This window comes from Pelobates fuscus, chromosome 4 (assembly GCF_036172605.1).
Source record: "Pelobates fuscus isolate aPelFus1 chromosome 4, aPelFus1.pri, whole genome shotgun sequence".
In the NCBI taxonomy this organism is placed as follows: domain Eukaryota; kingdom Metazoa; phylum Chordata; class Amphibia; order Anura; family Pelobatidae; genus Pelobates; species Pelobates fuscus.
Window position 1 is genome coordinate 234,037,484 of NC_086320.1, and position 18,809 is coordinate 234,056,292.

General features: G+C 46.0%; 1 protein-coding gene across 4 annotated transcripts in view; it reads left to right on the forward strand.

The window, feature by feature from the left end:
* The window catches only part of TRIO (trio Rho guanine nucleotide exchange factor), a 297,012-nt gene that overhangs the window by 142,108 nt on the left and 136,095 nt on the right, over positions 1-18,809 (forward strand). For all 4 annotated transcript variants that reach the window (XM_063451950.1, XM_063451954.1, XM_063451955.1 and 1 more), the window contains exons 14-17: positions 10,671-10,866; positions 15,175-15,341; positions 16,091-16,210; positions 17,460-17,651. In XM_063451950.1, coding sequence (XP_063308020.1) covers positions 10,671-10,866; positions 15,175-15,341; positions 16,091-16,210; positions 17,460-17,651 — 675 coding nt within the window. The remainder of the gene's footprint in view (positions 1-10,670; positions 10,867-15,174; positions 15,342-16,090; positions 16,211-17,459; positions 17,652-18,809) is intronic.

Below are 18,809 nucleotides of genomic sequence, written 5' to 3' on the forward strand. Positions count from 1 at the left end.
ATCAATTAAAAAAATGTGTTAAAAAAAATGTGTTAAAAAAAATAAAAAAAGTGTTAAAAATAAATTTAAAAAAAATTTGTTAATGTGTGTGAGTGTGTGTCTGTGTCTGTTAGTGTGTGTCTGTGTCTGTTAGTGTGTGTGTGTGTGTGTGTGTGTCAGTGTTTGTGTCTGTTAGTGTGTGTGTCTGTTAGTGTGTGACTGTGTGTCTGTTAGTGTGTGTTTGCCTGTGAGTGTGTGTGTATGTCAGTGAGTGTGTGTGTCTGCTAGTTTGTGTCTGCTAGTGAGTGAGTGTGTGTCTGTTAGTGAGTGTGTGTGTCTGTTAGTGAGTGTGTTTGTCTGTTAGTGAGTGTGTTTGTCTGTTAGTGAGTGTGTTTGTCTGTTAGTGAGTGTGTTTGTCTGTTAGTGAGTGTGTTTGTCTGTTAGTGAGTGTGTTTGTCTGTTAGTGTGTGTGTGTTTCTGTTAGCGTTTGTGTGTTTCTGTTAGCGAGTGTGTGTGTGTGTGTGTATTTAGAATGCGGGGCGGGGGGAAAGGTTGGGTGGGGGTGGCGCGGGGGGAGGGGGGGGGGCGCCTGAGTTTTGTCCTGCCTAGGGCAGCACAAAACCAGGATACACCACTGGCTGCAACGTGTGTTTCTGTGTATGTAAGGGATGAAGTGTGTGAGTCTGTAAGGGGTGCTTTGAGTGTGTGTAAGGGGTGCTTTGAGTGTGTGTAAGGGGTGCTTTGAGTGTGTGTAAGGGGTGCTTTGAGTGTGTGTAAGGGGTGCTTTGAGTGTGTGTAAGGGGTGCTTTGAGTGTTTCTCTGTGTGTAAGGGATGCATTGTGTGTGTAATGCATTGTGTGTGTAATGCATTGTGTTTTTTGTGTGCAAGGGGTTCATTGTCTTTGTGTGTAAGGGGTGCATTGTGTGTGTGTGTGTGGTGGATGTCACTCTCTTCTCCCCCCTCCCTTGTTACTCTCATTCCCCCTCCCTCCCCTGTCACTCCCCCTTCCCTGTCAATTTCTCTCTCCCCCCCTCCCTGTTAGTTTCTCCCCCCACCTCCCTGTTAGTTTCTCCCCCCACCTCCCTGTTAGTTTCTCCCCCCACCTCCCTGTTAGTTTCTTTCTCCCACCTCCCTGTTAGTTTCTCCCCCCCCGTCAGTTTTTCTCCCCCCCGTCAGTTTTTCTCCCCCCCGTCAGTTTCTTTCTCCCCCCGTCAGTTTCTTTCTCCCCCCCCTGTCAGTTTCTTTCTCCCCCCCTGTCAGTTTCTTTCTCCCCCCCCTGTCAGTTTCTTTCTCCCCCCTGTCAGTTTCTTTCTCCCCCCTGTCAGTTTCTTTCTCCCCCCCGTCAGTTTCTTTCTCCCCCCGTCAGTTTCTTTCTCCCCCCGTCAGTTTCTTTCTCCCCCCGTCAGTTTCTTTCTACCCCGGCAGTTTCTTTCTCCCCCCCGTCAGTTTCTTTCTCTCCCCTGTCAGTTTCTTTCTCTCCCCTGTCAGTTTCTTTCTCCCCCCCTGTCAGTTTCTTTCTCCCCCCCTGTCAGTTTCTTTCTCCCCCTGTCAGTTTTTTTTCTTCCCCCCTCCCTCCTTCCCTCCCCGTTTCTTTCTTTCCCTTCCCTCCCTCCCTGTTTCTTTCTTTCCCTTCCCTCCCTCCCTGTTTCTTTCTTTCCCTTCCCTCCCTCCCTGTTTCTTGCTTCCCCCTCCCTCCCTCCCTGTTTCTTGCTTCCCCCTCCCTCCCTCCCTGTTTCTTGCTTCCCCCTCCCTCCCTGTTTCTTGCTTCCCCCTCCCTCCCTCCCTGTTTCTTGCTTCCCCCTCCCTCCCTCCCTGTTTCTTGCTTCCCCCTCCCTCCCTCCCTGTTTCTTGCTTCCCCCTCCCTCCCTCCCTCCCTGTTTCTTGCTTCCCCCTCCCTCCCTCCCTCCCTGTTTCTTGCTTCCCCCTCCCTCCCTCCCTCCCTCCCTGTTTCTTGCTTCCCCCTCCCTCCCTGTTTCTTGCTTCCCCTTCCCTCCCTCCCTGTTTCTTGCTTCCCCCTCCCTCCCTCCCTGTTTCTTGCTTCCCCCTCCCTCCCTCCCTGTTTCTTGCTTCCCCCTCCCTCCCTCCCTGTTTCTTGCTTCCCCCTCCCTCCCTCCCTGTTTCTTGCTTCCCCCTCCCTCCCTCCCTGTTTCTTGCTTCCCCCTCCCTCCCTGTTTTTCTTTCCCCTCCCTCCCTCCCTCCCTCCCTGTTTTTCTTTCCCCTCCCTCCCTCCCTCCCTCCCTGTTTTTCTTTCCCCTCCCTCCCTCCCTGTTTCTTTTTTTCCCCTCCCTCCCTCCCTCTCTCCCTGTTTCTTTTTTTCCCCTCCCTCCCTCCCTCTCTCCCTCCCTCTCTCCCTGTTTCTTTCTTTCTCTCTCCCTCCCTCTCTCCCTGTTTCTTTCTTTCCCCTCCCTCCCTCCCTCCCTGTTTCTTTCTTTCCCCTCCCTCCCTCCCTCCCTCCCTGTTTCTTTCTTTCCCCTCCCTCCCTCCCTCCCTGTTTCTTTCTTTCCCCTCCCTCCCTCACTCACTCCCTGTTTCTTTCTTTACCCTCCCTCCCTCCCTCCCTATTTCTTTCTTTACCCTCCCTTCCTCCCTCCCTGTTTTTTTCTTCCCCCTCCCTCCCTCCCTGTTTCTTGCTTCCCCCTCCCTCCCTCCCTCCCTGTTTCTTGCTTCCCCCTCCCTCCCTCCCTCCCTGTTTCTTGCTTCCCCCTCCCTCCCTCCCTGTTTCTTGCTTCCCCCTCCCTCCCTCCCTGTTTCTTGCTTCCCCCTCCCTCCCTCCCTGTTTCTTGCTTCCCCCTCCCTCCCTGTTTCTTGCTTCCCCCTCCCTCCCTCCCTGTTTCTTGCTTCCCCCTCCCTCCCTGTTTTTCTTTCCCCTCCCTCCCTCCCTCCCTGTTTTTCTTTCCCCTCCCTCCCTCCCTCCCTCCCTGTTTTTCTTTCCCCTCCCTCCCTCCCTGTTTCTTTTTTTCCCCTCCCTCCCTCCCTCTCTCCCTGTTTCTTTTTTTCCCCTCCCTCCCTCCCTCTCTCCCTCCCTCTCTCCCTGTTTCTTTCTTTCCCCTCCCTCCCTCCCTCCCTGTTTCTTTCTTTCCCCTCCCTCCCTCCCTCCCTCCCTGTTTCTTTCTTTCCCCTCCCTCCCTCCCTCCCTGTTTCTTTCTTTCCCCTCCCTCCCTCCCTCCCTGTTTCTTTCTTTCCCCTCCCTCCCTCCCTCCCTCCCTGTTTCTTGCTTCCCCCTCCCTCCCTCCCTGTTTCTTGCTTCCCCCTCCCTCCCTCCCTGTTTCTTGCTTCCCCCTCCCTCCCTGTTTCTTGCTTCCCCCTCCCTCCCTCCCTGTTTCTTGCTTCCCCCTCCCTCCCTCCCTGTTTCTTGCTTCCCCCTCCCTCCCTGTTTTTCTTTCCCCTCCCTCCCTCCCTCCCTGTTTTTCTTTCCCCTCCCTCCCTCCCTCCCTCCCTGTTTTTCTTTCCCCTCCCTCCCTCCCTGTTTCTTTTTTTCCCCTCCCTCCCTCCCTCTCTCCCTGTTTCTTTTTTTCCCCTCCCTCCCTCCCTCTCTCCCTCCCTCTCTCCCTGTTTCTTTCTTTCCCCTCCCTCCCTCCCTCCCTGTTTCTTTCTTTCCCCTCCCTCCCTCCCTCCCTCCCTGTTTCTTTCTTTCCCCTCCCTCCCTCCCTCCCTGTTTCTTTCTTTCCCCTCCCTCCCTCACTCACTCCCTGTTTCTTTCTTTCCCCTCCCTCCCTCCCTCCCTCCCTATTTCTTTCTTTACCCTCCCTTCCTCCCTCCCTGTTTTTTTCTTCCCCCTCCCTCCCTCCCTGTTTCTTTCTTCCCCTCTGTATGGTCCGGCCGGGTACAGGGAGCTTTTGTTTCCTGTACCCGGCCGGACTAACAGGAAGTGCACACTCAGTGTTCACTTCCTGTTAGTCCGGCCGGGTACAGGAGACAGATGCTCCCTGTACCCGGCCGGACCATACAGAGCTTGGCCACGCTACAGTGAGGGAGTGACAGGAGGGAGCGACAGGAGGGAGCACTGAGCCCTTACCTCCTGGCTGCGCCCGGGCGGTGCGCCCTCATGGACGCACCAGCCCGGGCAAAGCTGCAGCCGCCTAAGGCTCTCTGCAGAGCGCTCGGGCGGCTGCAGCATGAGGGGGGCCGGCGCTCCTGGCGGCGCCCCTTCCCAGGGGGCGCCCTAGGCGGCTGCCTAGTCCGCCTAACAGGTAGCGCCGGCCCTGCCTACACCATACGACCGACCCCAGATCTAAATATAAAAAATCCATGACCATTCGGATATTGAACGTAGCCAAGCAGGTCCTCCCCCAATACTGGAAACAACCCATAACCCCATCCCTACAGACATGGTTCTCACAGATGGAGAACCTCGGAGAGATAGAGGAACTAACGATGCACACCACCCACACCCCCACAGCATACGGTGAGATGTGGACCCACTGAATCCTAACCACAGCAAAGACTGATTTTGCCAACAAACTTGACTACTGACAAGACGTCCGCGACCGACAGACCCATTCCCTCCCACGCCCTCCCAACACTACCCACACCCCGCACAATCGCCCGACACCTGCCCGGACCACCCAGACGCCTCCGCCGGGGTGGGACGCACATAAGCAGAGGGGTGGCGATAGAGCAAGCAGACAAGACTGTCAACCAACACTGAGACCCACCAAAGCACCCCCGCCCAAGGGGCACAAAGAGAGGATGTGACACCCATGCTGGCGGGGCAAGCGAAAACGCACCCACAATAGGGTGACCTGGACCTGCCAGTCCAACAACAGTTAAGGGGCTTGCAAGCCCATCCGCATGGAACAGCAAAAAAACACCCCCAGTACCATGAACCATTTGAAACCACTTTAATTTGCACTCGAACTACACCCGGGAGGGGTGTGCAGCACCCCAAAAATGTAGAAACGTACTGACTGATGTATAGCACACTGCTCCACTGAAAGTATGTCACAAGCCTGACCCCGTGTCACGGGACCTGCGAGTCCCTCAATGTACCATTACGATACCAGACCTGCGAGTCTACAGCTACCGTAACCAATATTATTTGTGTGTTGTCGCACTGAGCAAACCTGCGAGTCCCAATTTCTTGCACTGTTGACTTGAATTACGAAAATATAAAAACTCAATAAAAACATTTACCAAACAAACAAAACAAAACAAAGCACACAAAATGCAGCGAAAAAAATGCAATGTGGGAGGGGATAGCCATCTTCCCTTTACAAGGGGTAGATTATCATGTCTATCAGCAGCATGCAATGCATGCTGATGACCAACATATTTTATGCAAATAATTGATATTGGCTGCCAAAGGACATAGTCTTAAATTAGAGGGACAAAGGTTTAAAAATACTATCAGGAAGTATTACTTTACTGAGAGGGTAGTGGATGCATGGAATAGCCTTCCAGCTGAAGTGGTAGAGGTTAACACAGTAAATGAGTTTAAGCATGCGTGGGATAGGCATAAGGCTATCCTAACTATAAGATAAGGCCAGGGACTAATGAAAGTATTTAGAAAATTGGGCAGACTAGATGGGCCGAATGGTTCTTATCTGCCGTCACATTCTATGTTTCTATGAGTTCAGGGCTACCAATGTCATGTGCTGGGGTGCAACTAGGCTCCAGCACACAGTTACAAATATCTCTATGTGCAGTGACACAACACATACGAAGTGGTGGTTGGAGTAGCCCTTTAACTTTACAAATGTAAAACCTACAAAGTGTGTGAAAGGTGTAATTTTATATCACATTTGTTGCAATTACTACTGGTATTTACTAAAAATGTAGGGCTTACTTGACACACACACATATATATATAACTTTGAGACCGTATGGTAGCCCAGGAATGAGAATTACCCCCATGATGTTATACCATTTGCAAAAGTAGACAACCCAGGGTATTGCATATGAGGTGTGTCCAGTCTTCTTTAGTAGCCACTTAGTCACAAACACTGACCAAAATTGGCGTACAAATTAGTTTTTTGCATTTTTCACACACAAACAAATATGAATGCTAACTTTGGCCAGTGTTTGTGACTAAGTGGCTACTAAAAAAGACTGGACCCCATTTGCAATACCTTGGGTTGTCTGCAAATGGTATGCCATAATGGTGGTAATTCTTATTCTTGGGCTACCATATGGTCTCAAAGGCAATGTAACCAATCTGGCGAATTTCAATGTGAAAAAAACGGAAAAATGTAACATGCTATATTTGACCCTGTAACTTCCCAAAAAAACAATAAAACCTGTACATAGGGGTATTGTTTTACATGTGAGACATCGCTGAATTCAAATGTGTCCTTTATTGCAGTAAAAACAAACGGTAATATGACATTCACAGTTAAAATGTCATGCAGAACTAAAAAAAAAACATTTCTTAATTTCTCACATGTTATTATATTTTATTCATATTAAATTATGTTTTATAGCTTAATATTTTATGTTAAATGAAAGCCCTGTTTCTCCTGAATAAAATTATATATGTGTGGGGTGCACTTAATATGAAAGAGGTGAATTACGGTTTAACAGATATATAGTCAAATGCCAAGTTTTGTTTACGTTTTATTTTGATCAAAACTTGTACATTTGGCTCACTCCTTAAGGCAGGGCTCGACAAATCCCAGGCGCCAGATCGCCACGGCGACTAGAAATTTCGACCTGGCGTCTTGGATTTGCCAGCTCTCTAATTAGTGTGGGAGGGAGCTTTGACGACGGCCGTCATGGGGAATATTGGTGGGGGGCGCCCGCGGGACCATTGTGCGTTGCCGGGTGGCGCGCGAAGGAGCAGTACTCTCTTCTCCCTCGCGCTGTCTAATGATGTCGGGAACCAGAATATGACGTCATTCCGTCCCCGGCATCATTGCAGAGCGTGAGGGATCAGAGAGGAGCTACAGGCAGAGTACTGCTCCTTCGCATACAGGAAGAGAGCAGCCCTCCTGGACCCCAGGAAAGACCCACTCCGCTCTCCCAATGGTAGGGAGGCTGAGTGGATTTCAATTAAAACAAAAATGTGTGTATGTAAGCCTGTGTGAGTCTGTCAGTGTGTGTGTGTTTGTGAGAGAGCCTGTCAGTGTCTGTATGTGTGTTTGAGTGTGTGTGTGAGAGCCTGTCGGTGTGTGTGTGAGAGCCTGTCGGTGTGTGTGTGAGAGCCTGTCGGTGTGTGTGTGAGAGCCTGTCGGTGTGTGTGTGAGAGCCTGTCGGTGTGTGTGAGAGCCTGTCTGGGTGTGTGTGAGAGCCTGTCGGGGTGTGTGTGAGAGCCTGTTGGGGTGTGTGTGAGAGCCTGTCTGGGTGTGTGTGAGAGCCTGTCGGGGTGTGTGTGAGAGCCTGTCGGGGTGTGTGTGAGAGCCTGTCGGGGTGTGTGTGAGAGCCTGTCGGGGTGTGTGTGAGAGCCTGTCGGGGTGTGTGTGAGAGCCTGTCGGGGTGTGTGTGAGAGCCTGTCGGGGTGTGTGTGAGAGAGAGCCTGTCGGGGTGTGTGTGTGAGAGAGAGCCTGTCGGGGTGTGTGTGTGAGAGAGAGCCTGTCGGGGTGTGTGTGTGAGAGAGAGCCTGTCGGGGTGTGTGTGTGAGAGAGAGCCTGTCGGGGTGTGTGTGTGAGAGAGAGCCTGTCGGGGTGTGTGTGTGAGAGAGAGCCTGTCGGGGTGTGTGTGTGAGAGAGAGCCTGTCGGGGTGTGTGTGTGAGAGAGAGCCTGTCGGGGTGTGTGTGTGAGAGAGAGCCTGTCGGGGTGTGTGTGTGAGAGAGAGCCTGTCGGGGTGTGTGTGTGTGAGAGAGAGCCTGTCGGGGTGTGTGTGTGAGAGAGAGCCTGTCGGGGTGTGTGTGTGAGAGAGAGCCTGTCGGGGTGTGTGTGTGAGAGAGAGCCTGTCGGGGGGTGTGTGTGAGAGAGAGCCTGTCGGGGGGTGTGTGTGAGAGAGAGCCTGTCGGGGGGTGTGTGTGAGAGAGAGCCTGTCGGGGGGTGTGTGTGAGAGAGAGCCTGTCGGGGGGTGTGTGTGAGAGAGAGCCTGTCGGGGGGTGTGTGTGAGAGAGAGCCTGTCGGGGGGTGTGTGTGTGAGAGAGAGCCTGTCGGGGGGTGTGTGTGTGAGAGAGAGCCTGTCGGGGGGTGTGTGTGAGAGAGAGCCTGTCGGGGGGTGTGTGTGTGAGAGAGAGCCTGTCGGGGTGTGTGTGTGTGAGAGAGCCTGTCGGGGTGTGTGTGTGTGAGAGAGCCTGTCGGGGTGTGTGTGTGTGAGAGAGCCTGTCGGGGTGTGTGTGTGAGAGAGAGCCTGTCGGGGTGTGTGTGTGAGAGAGAGCCTGTCGGGGTGTGTGTGTGAGAGAGAGCCTGTCGGGGTGTGTGTGTGAGAGAGAGCCTGTCGGGGTGTGTGTGTGAGAGAGAGCCTGTCGGGGTGGGTGTGTGTGTGAGAGAGAGCCTGTCGGGGTGGGTGTGTGTGTGAGAGAGAGCCTGTCGGGGTGTGTGTGTGAGAGAGAGCCTGTCGGGGTGTGTGTGTGAGAGAGAGCCTGTCGGGGTGTGTGTGTGAGAGAGAGCCTGTCGGGGTGTGTGTGTGAGAGAGAGCCTGTCGGGGTGTGTGTGTGAGAGAGAGCCTGTCGGGGTGTGTGTGTGAGAGAGAGCCTGTCGGGGTGTGTGTGTGAGAGAGAGCCTGTCGGGGTGTGTGTGTGAGAGAGAGCCTGTCGGGGGGTGTGTGTGAGAGAGAGCCTGTCGGGGGGTGTGTGTGAGAGAGAGCCTGTCGGGGGGTGTGTGTGAGAGAGAGCCTGTCGGGGGGTGTGTGTGAGAGAGAGCCTGTCGGGGGGTGTGTGTGAGAGAGAGCCTGTCGGGGGGTGTGTGTGAGAGAGAGCCTGTCGGGGGGTGTGTGTGAGAGAGAGCCTGTCGGGGGGTGTGTGTGAGAGAGAGCCTGTCGGGGGGTGTGTGTGAGAGAGAGCCTGTCGGGGGGTGTGTGTGAGAGAGAGCCTGTCGGGGTGTGTGTGTGAGAGAGAGCCTGTCGGGGTGTGTGTGTAAGAGAGAGCCTGTCGGGGTGTGTGTGTGAGAGAGAGCCTGTCGGGGTGTGTGTGTGAGAGAGAGCCTGTCGGGGTGTGTGTGTGAGAGAGAGCCTGTCGGGGTGTGTGTGTGTGAGAGAGAGCCTGTCGGGGTGTGTGTGTGTGAGAGAGAGCCTGTCGGGGTGTGTGTGTGTGAGAGAGAGCCTGTCGGGGTGTGTGTGTGTGAGAGAGAGCCTGTCGGGGTGTGTGTGTGTGAGAGAGAGCCTGTCGGGGTGTGTGTGTGAGAGAGAGCCTGTCGGGGTGTGTGTGTGAGAGAGAGCCTGTCGGGGTGTGTGTGAGAGAGAGAGCCTGTCGGGGTGTGTGTGAGAGAGAGAGCCTGTCGGGGTGTGTGTGAGAGAGAGAGCCTGTCGGGGTGTGTGTGAGAGAGAGAGCCTGTCGGGGTGTGTGTGAGAGAGAGAGCCTGTCGGGGTGTGTGTGAGAGAGAGAGCCTGTCGGTGTGTGTGTGTGTGTGAGAGAGAGCCTGTCGGTGTGTGTGTGTGTGAGAGAGAGCCTGTCGGGGTGTGTGTGAGAGAGAGAGCCTGTCGGTGTGTGTGTGTGTGTGAGAACCTTTCGGTGTGTGTGTGTGTGTGTGTGTGAACCTTTCGGTGTGTGTGTGTGTGTGTGAACCTTTCGGTGTGTGTGTGTGTGTGTGTGTGTGAACCTTTCGGTGTGTGTGTGTGTGTGTGTGAACCTTTCGGTGTGTGTGTGTGTGTGTGTGAACCTTTCGGTGTGTGTGAGACACAGCCTGTCAGTGTGTGTTTTGTGCTTTTTGGAACCTGCCCCCTCCGATCGCATGAGGAAGGTGTTTTTTTACTCACCTTTCTTCCCATTTTCCCACGCCGTGCCAGTTTCGCCATGGCTGAGATGTTACTGAGACATTGGGAGGATTTTGTGCATGTTCAACAAATGTACCAATCCACATCTCCTCATAGAGAGGCATTACATTAATCTCTATAAGGAACATTCAGCACCTCAATGCAGAGCTTGGAGACACTGAACCTGGGTGCTCCATGTGGTGCAGCAGTGACCCAGGACTCTCTAGCGGCCATCTGAGTGACTGTCACCAGAGGTGTTACTAAGCAGCAATGTAACTAGTGACTATAGTGTCCCTTTAAGAATTGCAGTTTCTCGTTGAAAATGACTGCCTCCTAACTTTTCTTTAGCTGGCTTCTATATTCCAAACAAATTTGTCAAGCCCTGCCTTAAGAGGTTAAATAAGTAGGGGAAATGTGGCTTAGTACCCAACTGTGCTATACAATATAAGCATATAAAATCACCTCTCTAAGGTATGTGAAGGGATAGATAATAGCTATTTATCTATCCATCAATATAGATAGTTATATTGGATGATTAGACATTTTTTTTTTTTTTTATCATATATTTTGTACTAAAGGTTTCAATTTTTTTTTTTTTTTTTTAAATCAATTTACTGTTTAATAAACATTTTGGATATTACCGGTATATATTTGTAAAACATGAGATCTTTGTTTATTTCTTTGTTTTTATATGCCACGTGTGTTGGCCACTTCATTAGCTGTTTGTGATAGATATTGAAATCTAATTTTATATTGGGTTTTTGTAGTTCAACTCTGCTCTTATTTGTTAACACTGCCCTACTGAATTTGCAACATAATTTTTATATTGCCTTTTGTCTGATCAAAGATTGCATGAATAATTCTCTACATTTCTGCTTGCTTGTTCAGATCATTTCAGACCTGGAGTCTTGGAATGATGAACTCTCTCAGCAAATGAATGACTTTGATACAGAGGATCTTACACTTGCAGAACAAAGGCTACAGCATCATGCTGACAAAGCCCTTACTATGAACAACCTGACATTTGATGTCATTCACCAAGGACAAGAGCTGCTACAATATGTCAACGAAGTTCAGACATCAGGTAACATCTCTTTAGTAGGCTTGAATAATTTGGGTGACTTGTGGCCGCTTCTGCTTTAGTTACATTTCCGCCATTGATTTTTATGAGCTAGTATTATTAGGTTTTTTTCTGAAATATTCTATACCATGACTAGTGGTGTATATTTGGCAATATATACTATATCTCTTCCTCAATTGCTACACTAAAGTTTACTGGTTTTGTGCCATTACTTCTTGTGGAAAGCTGAGAATGAAACAAAACACACTTTCTGGGAGCTTAGTTGCAAGTCCCAGTTGAATTCCAGTGTCTGCACTAGATTATCATGGTGGAGCAGTGGTAAGAAAACATAAACTGGGAAGACCAGAGAGTGTCCCATTATCTGACATATGTCTGTCTTGACCCCTTTTTTGTAGTTAAATGGAACAGCCTTAATTGTTTTTTCTATACCTTGCTCTTTAATGCCTAATAATATATTAATTACAAAAATAAATGTATTTCACCTTTACTTAATTTGTCAATATGAAGACACAACAATATGCCTTATCCCGTTTTTGTCCTTGTTTTTGCATGATATTTACTGCCTTGATATTGACATATAAAAACAGGGGCTTATATTTGAAAACGATAAGTTGACCACTACACTCATTGTGGGCATTTCAATTTCATATATAACCAACCAGAATGTATAGTGGGTACAGACTGGCAAGGCCAAGACTACTGCGAAAGTCAACATATAAAACAAACTTGGACAAACAGAACTTCTGTACCTAAGCTTTGTTTTTTTTCTTTGTATGCATGATATTTATGCAGCGTTATTAAACAACCCTCCTCCTATCCCTTTAGTGGACTTATTTAGACCTGGAAATATTTGGAAACGGACGCAAGTATTGGTTTTTCTAATGTTCACCAAAATAAATTCAAGTTACGGTTAAACCCTTAAGGACGGCGGGTGTACTATGCCGTTCTTGAATGGGTGAGCCTAAATGCCGGAGGGCGGCATAGTACGCCAAGCCGTCCTGCCGTCCTACACTTACGTGGACCGGCGATCCCGATGAGCTAATGAGGGAGGAAAAGTATGATTGTTTAGGAAGGGCAAGGGCTGTGATGTATGAACGTAACATGAATTTGTAGTGGTGGAAGTGTGACTTCCTCGAGTATCTCTGCAGGTAGCGTGTTAATTTAATGGGCCATGGCTTGGGGTGTGTTCTCCTTAAGGTACATATTTGGAGCGGGGCTGCAGCGTCAAGGGCAGAGGTGAGGGTAGTGTTATATGAGGAGATGAGAAAGTAGGGATGGATAGAAGTTTGGAATCAATATTAGCTGAAAGCTGCTGGAGGTCAATATAATTCAGATTTCTTCTTAGTTGATGGGGGTTAGGTTGAGGATGTTTGGGTAGGGGGCTATTGAGAGCAAATTATAAGAGGTGGTGATCTGAGAGAGGAAATGGAGTGTTGCAGAGATTAGAGATTGTACGTTCATAAGAGAAAATAAGATCAAGGATATTGCCAGCTACATGGGTGGGGGACAAAGCCCACTGCGATAGCCCAAGGGCAGGGGTCATTGAAAGTAGTTTTGAGGCTGCTGAGGACAAGGGTAGGTTAATGAGAATGTTGAAGTCACCAAGTATTAGGGATGGAATATTAGAGGAGAGGAAGTAGGGAAGCCAAGCCGCAAAGTGGTCAAGGAAGAGGTGTTGTTAGCAATGTTAGCAGAGATGGGTTTGAAAAGGCGAATTGAATGAAATTAAAGTGAGGAGAAAGAGAGGGAAGGGGGTGTTGGTAGAGGTTTGAAGGAACAGTGAGGTGAGCAAAAACCCTACACCACCACCTTTGTTTTCAGAGTGTCTTGGGTTGTGGGAAAATAGAAGACCACCAAAGGATAGAGAGGCAGGGGTAGCGGTGTCAGAGGGAGAGGAGCAATGTTTCAGTTAAGGCTAGTAAGTCTAGGGAACAAGAGATGAAAATGTTGTGCACAGCAGTGGATTTAGTAACACTGCAAAAAGAGCTTTCATTCCTGAGGGCAGTTTGGAAGGAGGATTTAAAGGAAGAGTGACATGAGATTATTGTGATTCCTTTGTGATACATATGCATATATCTCAAAGAACACTTATAATGAAATCATATATATGCATTATATATGTAAAATATATTAAATGCTTTAATTATTTTACAATAGATTATAAATAAGTGTGTTTTTGTGTATATAAATGTGTGTGTGTGTGTGTGTGTGTGTGTGTATATATATATATATATATATATATATATATAAAATATATACAAGGTCAGGAGGGCTGCACTCACCTAAACATGCATTTATTCATGGATTTATTACAGGGTGCTACTGAGACCAAAATACAAAGTATACAGATCAGTGCACTCGCTTATTAACTAAACAGTGATTTCAAATCGTAAAAAGTACTACTTAAAAACACCTCACCTAGGTAAAAAATAATAATAGGGGTTTGGTTACATTATATGATCATACATTGCATAAGCCTGCCAACTGCATCAAAGTACCCCATTCTTGGCAGGTCCTACTCTAGCAGCCTAATGCTTGCTCTTATGAGATTTACCTAGGTGAGGTGTTTTTAAGTAGTACTTTTTACGATTTGAAATCACTGTTTAGTTAATAAGCGAGGGCAATGATCTGTATACTTTATATAAAATATATATATATTGCAAAAAGATAGCAATCCAAGGACTTTATAATAATCACTTACCCCAAAGTGTAGTAGCACCACGTCTGAGACCACCGGATCCCCCACGAGCCATCAATTGACCCGGGATGCGTCATTACGCTGCGTCCGGCGTCGTGACGTCATCAGAGGTCGTTCCCATGGCTACATATAAACAACTTCGCCGGGGAACAGAACATTAAAAATACAAGAGGCAATGCATAACGGTAGCTATGGAATCCTGGGGTCGTTTCCCTGGCACTATAGATTCCCTGTCAAAGTCCCCTCCCTTGGCTCTGGCTCAGTTTCGCTCACGCTCCGCTGGCTGGGGAGACCTAATGCGCAAGCGTGCCAATGGCCGCACCCGCATTAGGATCTCCCCATAGGAAAGCATTATTCAATGCTTTCCTCTGGGGAATATCTGACGCTGGAGGTCCTCATGCAGAGCAGATAACGGACCAAAAGTCTGTTTCAATTCCGGAAGTCCCTCTAGTGGCTGTCTGGTAGACCGCCTCTAGAGGGGAAGTTAATCCTGCAAGGTAATTATTGGAGTTTGTAAAAACTGCAAAAATTACCACTGCTGAGTTAAGGGTGATGGGAGTTTGCACCCAGACCACTTCAATGAGCTGAAATGTTCTGGGTGCCTACAGTGTCCCTTTAATATGAAATAGGGGAATTATGGTTGAACCATATATAGCGCAAATTCCATGTTTTGTTTTGATCACAACTTGTACAATTGGCTCAGTCCTTAAGGGGTTAAATATTGGATATTGGCTTAAAGTGCAGCTTTAATTTGATGCTACTCACATCCAAATTGGAGAAAGGGTTCTTTTTCAAGAAACCAAAAGTATTTGGACAATTGACTCAAAAGCTGTATCATGCACAGTTGTGGTATATTCCGTTATTATTTCTTCATCAATAAATCAGATAAAATGGGTTGATTCCAGGTGTGCCATTTGCCTTCGGGAGCTGTTGCTGTGAACACACAACATGCAGTCGAAGGAGCTCTCAAGGCAAGTGAAACGGGCCATCTTTAGGCCGTAAAAATAAACAAATACAAATCCATCATAGATATAGCAGGAACATTAGGAGTGGCCAAATAAACAGTTTGGTACATTCTATAGTATGTCACTGTTTAAAGGACACCTACAAATTAATTCTCAATAAACACCACTTCAACTTTTTTTTTTTTTTTTTTAAATAAGAATCCATACATTTCAATAAAGCCACTAGGTCTTCATGAGCAGTTTTGTAATTGAGATTTGTCCTCAGTGATTCTCTTTCAGAAAAATAAAATTAGACCAACAAGGCAGTAAGTGCTACCCAAAATGGGGTAGATCGTAATTAGTTTCCAAGGACAGTTATTATTTAATGTGGTTTAAACATTGTGATCTTCAATTTCAGTGTAACGTAAAAAAAAAGTGTATACCAATTCAGTATATGGTATAAAAAAAAACTCTTTTTTTTTTTTTTTTTAAATTGTAAGGTGTGCTGTATTCCAAAGTGTTTGAAAGCATAATTAGATAGATGCCAAGTATTAGTGTGCGGTTCTGCATCTTTCTTCTTTAAAGTATTTGTTTCTGTAAAGTGAACAGGATTTTACAGTGGACTTGTTTTACAATATAATCTGTGTCTTGTATGTCCTCTGTGCCCAGGAGTTGAACTGCTTTGTGACAGAGATGTAGATATGGCCACACGAGTTCAAGATTTGCTCGAGTTCCTTCACGAGAAACAGCAGGAGCTTGACCTGGCAGCCGAACAGCATCGCAAACATCTTGAGCAGTGTGTGCAGCTGCGCCACCTGCAGGCAGAAGTGAAACAGGTATGAATGGATACTGAAAGACGACCTACACCTGTGACCTGCATAATCCAATTTACAAAGTTAAAATTAACTTGCAGTTACATTTGTTTAATGTTAAAAATCTCATCTCAGGAAGAATGAGTTTACATGTCATTGATAATTTGTAACAACGAAGAATACACATTTTAACATATAAAGTATGCTATATATGGCAGATATGTTATGATGTAAGCAGTGTAACTTGCTGAAGTGCTTTACATGTGAAGTGTGTCCCGTTTTTTTTTTTCCATTACAAAAAGTACAGGCTTCAATAGAAATTGGCATTTTTATAAATTAACCTTGTTACACCCCAACCCCACCACTAGGCAATTTCCCTAAAAACTTGCATTGCAATTACTTTTCATTGTGCTGCATTGGGAAGTCTTTGATTGGACAGACACAGAAATAATTACATGCATGTGTATTTTCAATGGGGGTAGATCTACTTAATAGTTACTTTTTGTATTTTGGTAATGACGTGTCTCTTAATATTATTTGTCTACTTATCAGTTTGTATCCAGCTCTCTGATCTATGTTTGGAGTAGACATGCATTTGATACCCATTTGTGCAGTCACTGACCATATTAAATGTACATTGAAACTAACTGAAAGAGGCACTTCTGAGAACGTAGTTTAATTTATTTATGTGATATGAAGGAGGTGTCTAGTTCACTGTGCCTGATTTGAGGGGTAGAGTTTCTGACCCTTATCATTTGTGTATCTTTTCCAAGGTGCTAGGTTGGATCCGCAATGGGGAATCTATGCTAAATGCTGGACTCATCACAGCTAGTTCTCTGCAAGAGGCAGAACAGCTTCAGCGGGAACATGAGCAGTTCCAGCATGCTATAGAGGTAAGCAGGGATTATATTGTATAGTATGTATTTAACTTTATACTAATTACAGTACTCTCAAATGAGAATGTGAAAAATATAATTGACACAGTAGCAAACTTTAATAAGGATACATAGGCTTTCTTTTTATCTGCAAGGTTATCTAGTGAATTGCGTGATAATTCTATGATTGCTGATGGAATGTACGAATGGGTTATGCAATAAATATAAATGTGTTTTTTCAGCTAGACTTGAAGCTTCGTTACATTCTAAACTGCAATTTTTTCAAGAATAACTATGAACAATTTGTACACTGATAGACAAGCAGGTTACAAGATTCTGAGGCTACTTTATTTTAAATTGTATTTGTCTAAGAAATGCAGGCGAGCGAATGCTTTCTATTTGTCAGTCATTAATTTTTTTCACAGTAATCAAATTGAATCTGGTTGTACAGCTGATCACCAACTGTACAATCGGGGAATATATATTTTCCAAATTGCAGTACTGCCTTTTTTCCTTTGAGTTTTTTTTTTGGGGGAAGAGGGGGATTTAGGTAATATTTATACCCCAGGATATAGATGAAAATTACTGAAACCCAGAGGTATCCTTCCTGGGGGGAAAACAAACAAAAAAAAAGTACTAAACTGTATTCTTTGTAGGTTTTTTAGTATTACAATACTGTTTTCTACTTCATGTGTTCACTACATTTTTTCCTCTGTATATGAAAGCACACTTTAGATGGCAATGGCTTTGTGCAGTAATGAACATTTTATTATATGAAAATGACATACTGTCACATTAGATATTTAATTATTGCCCAGTGACGGTTACATGTAATGTAAAGATTACATTTACTGCTAATATAACATTTGCCGCATATTCTTCTATGCTGATGGCAAAGAGTTGTTTATTCAACTGATATGTATAGCCTTTTGTTCACTTTGATAGTTCCTAGCAGTGTGCAGTCAAAAATATGTTTGAGCTGGCCATTGGATTAATACATCAGTTTTAGTGCCTATTATGTGTGCATACACAATATATTGTATGAGCTTGCCATAAAACTTCAAGGAGGTATAACTTTTCATAATGCTATTTGCTGGTGATTTCTTGGCTGTGCATTGTCTTTCTTGTGTTAAACACTAAATATAATAGTTATTCACTGATCGTATTGATGCATGTGCATACAGTCAGTGGAAATCGCTGGCATACCTTTTTTTTTTTTTTTAATATGCCACTCTCATTAACTAAGTTTATATTTATTTATATTCAGAAAACTCATCAGAGTGCCCTTCAAGTACAGCAGAAGGCAGAAGCCATGTTGCAAGCGAACCATTATGACATGGATATGATCCGAGACTGCGCTGAAAAAGTAGCCTCTCACTGGCAACAGTTGATGTTAAAAATGGAAGACCGTCTCAAGCTTGTCAATGCATCCGTAGCCTTTTATAAAACATCAGAGCAGGTATTGAATTATTAGGAGTAGTAATTAGAAATTGTTTTGGGAATATTACTGAGGAGGGTGTGTGAGAATAGTCACAATATGAGTTGACAACAGTGTACTTTTGGTGATGAAATCTAGTTAAGGGAACTAGGGATCGACCGATATTGATTTTTTAGAGCCGATACCGATAATCTGTGAACTTTCAGGCCGATAGCCGATAACTTGCCGATATTCTGTACATTTACCATTTTGAAAAAATAAACAATTTCTAACGGTAAATGCGCAAAATATACATGCCACATGTAGTGGATGAAGTGTATTTAGACAGGGGAGCTGTGTGTGTTGTGGATGCAGTGTGTATTTGTGTAGTGTGTATAGTGAATGCAGTGTGTTTGTGTAGTGTGTATAGTGAATGCAGAGTGTGTGTTTGTATAGTGTGTGTATAGTGAATGCAGTGAGTTTGTGTAGTGTGTATAGTGAATGCAGTGTGTTTGTGTAGTGTGTATAGTGAATGCAGAGTGTGTGTTTGTATAGTGTGTGTATAGTGAATGCAGTGAGTTTGTGTAGTGTGTATAGTGAATGCAGTGTGTTTGTGTAGTGTGTATAGTGAATGCAGAGTGTGTGTTTGTATAGTGTGTGTATAGTGAATGCAGTGAGTTTGTGTAGTGTGTGTATAGTGAATGCAGTGTGTTTGTGTAGTGTGTGTAATGCAGTGTGTTTGTGTAGTGTGTATATATAGTGAATGCAGTGAGTGTTTGTGTAGTGTGTGTATATAGTGAATGCAGTGAGTGTTTGTGTAGTGTGTGTATATAGTGAATGCAGTGAGTGTGTAGTGTGTATAGTGAATGCAATGAGTGTTTGTGTAGTGTGTATAGTGAATGCAATGAGTGTTTGTGTAGTGTGTATAGTGAATGCAATGAGTGTTTGTGTAGTGTGTGTATAGTGAATGCAATGAGTGTTTGTGTAGTGTGTGTATAGTGAATGCAGAGTGTGTTTGTGTAGTGTGTATAGTGAATGCAGAGTGTGTGTTTGTGTAGTGTGTATAGTGTGTGTTTGTGTAGTGTGTATAGTGTGTGTTTGTGTAGTGTGTATAGTGTGTGTTTGTGTAGTGTGTATAGTGTGTGTTTGTGTAGTGTGTATAGTGTGTGTTTGTGTAGTGTGTATAGTGTGTGTTTGTGT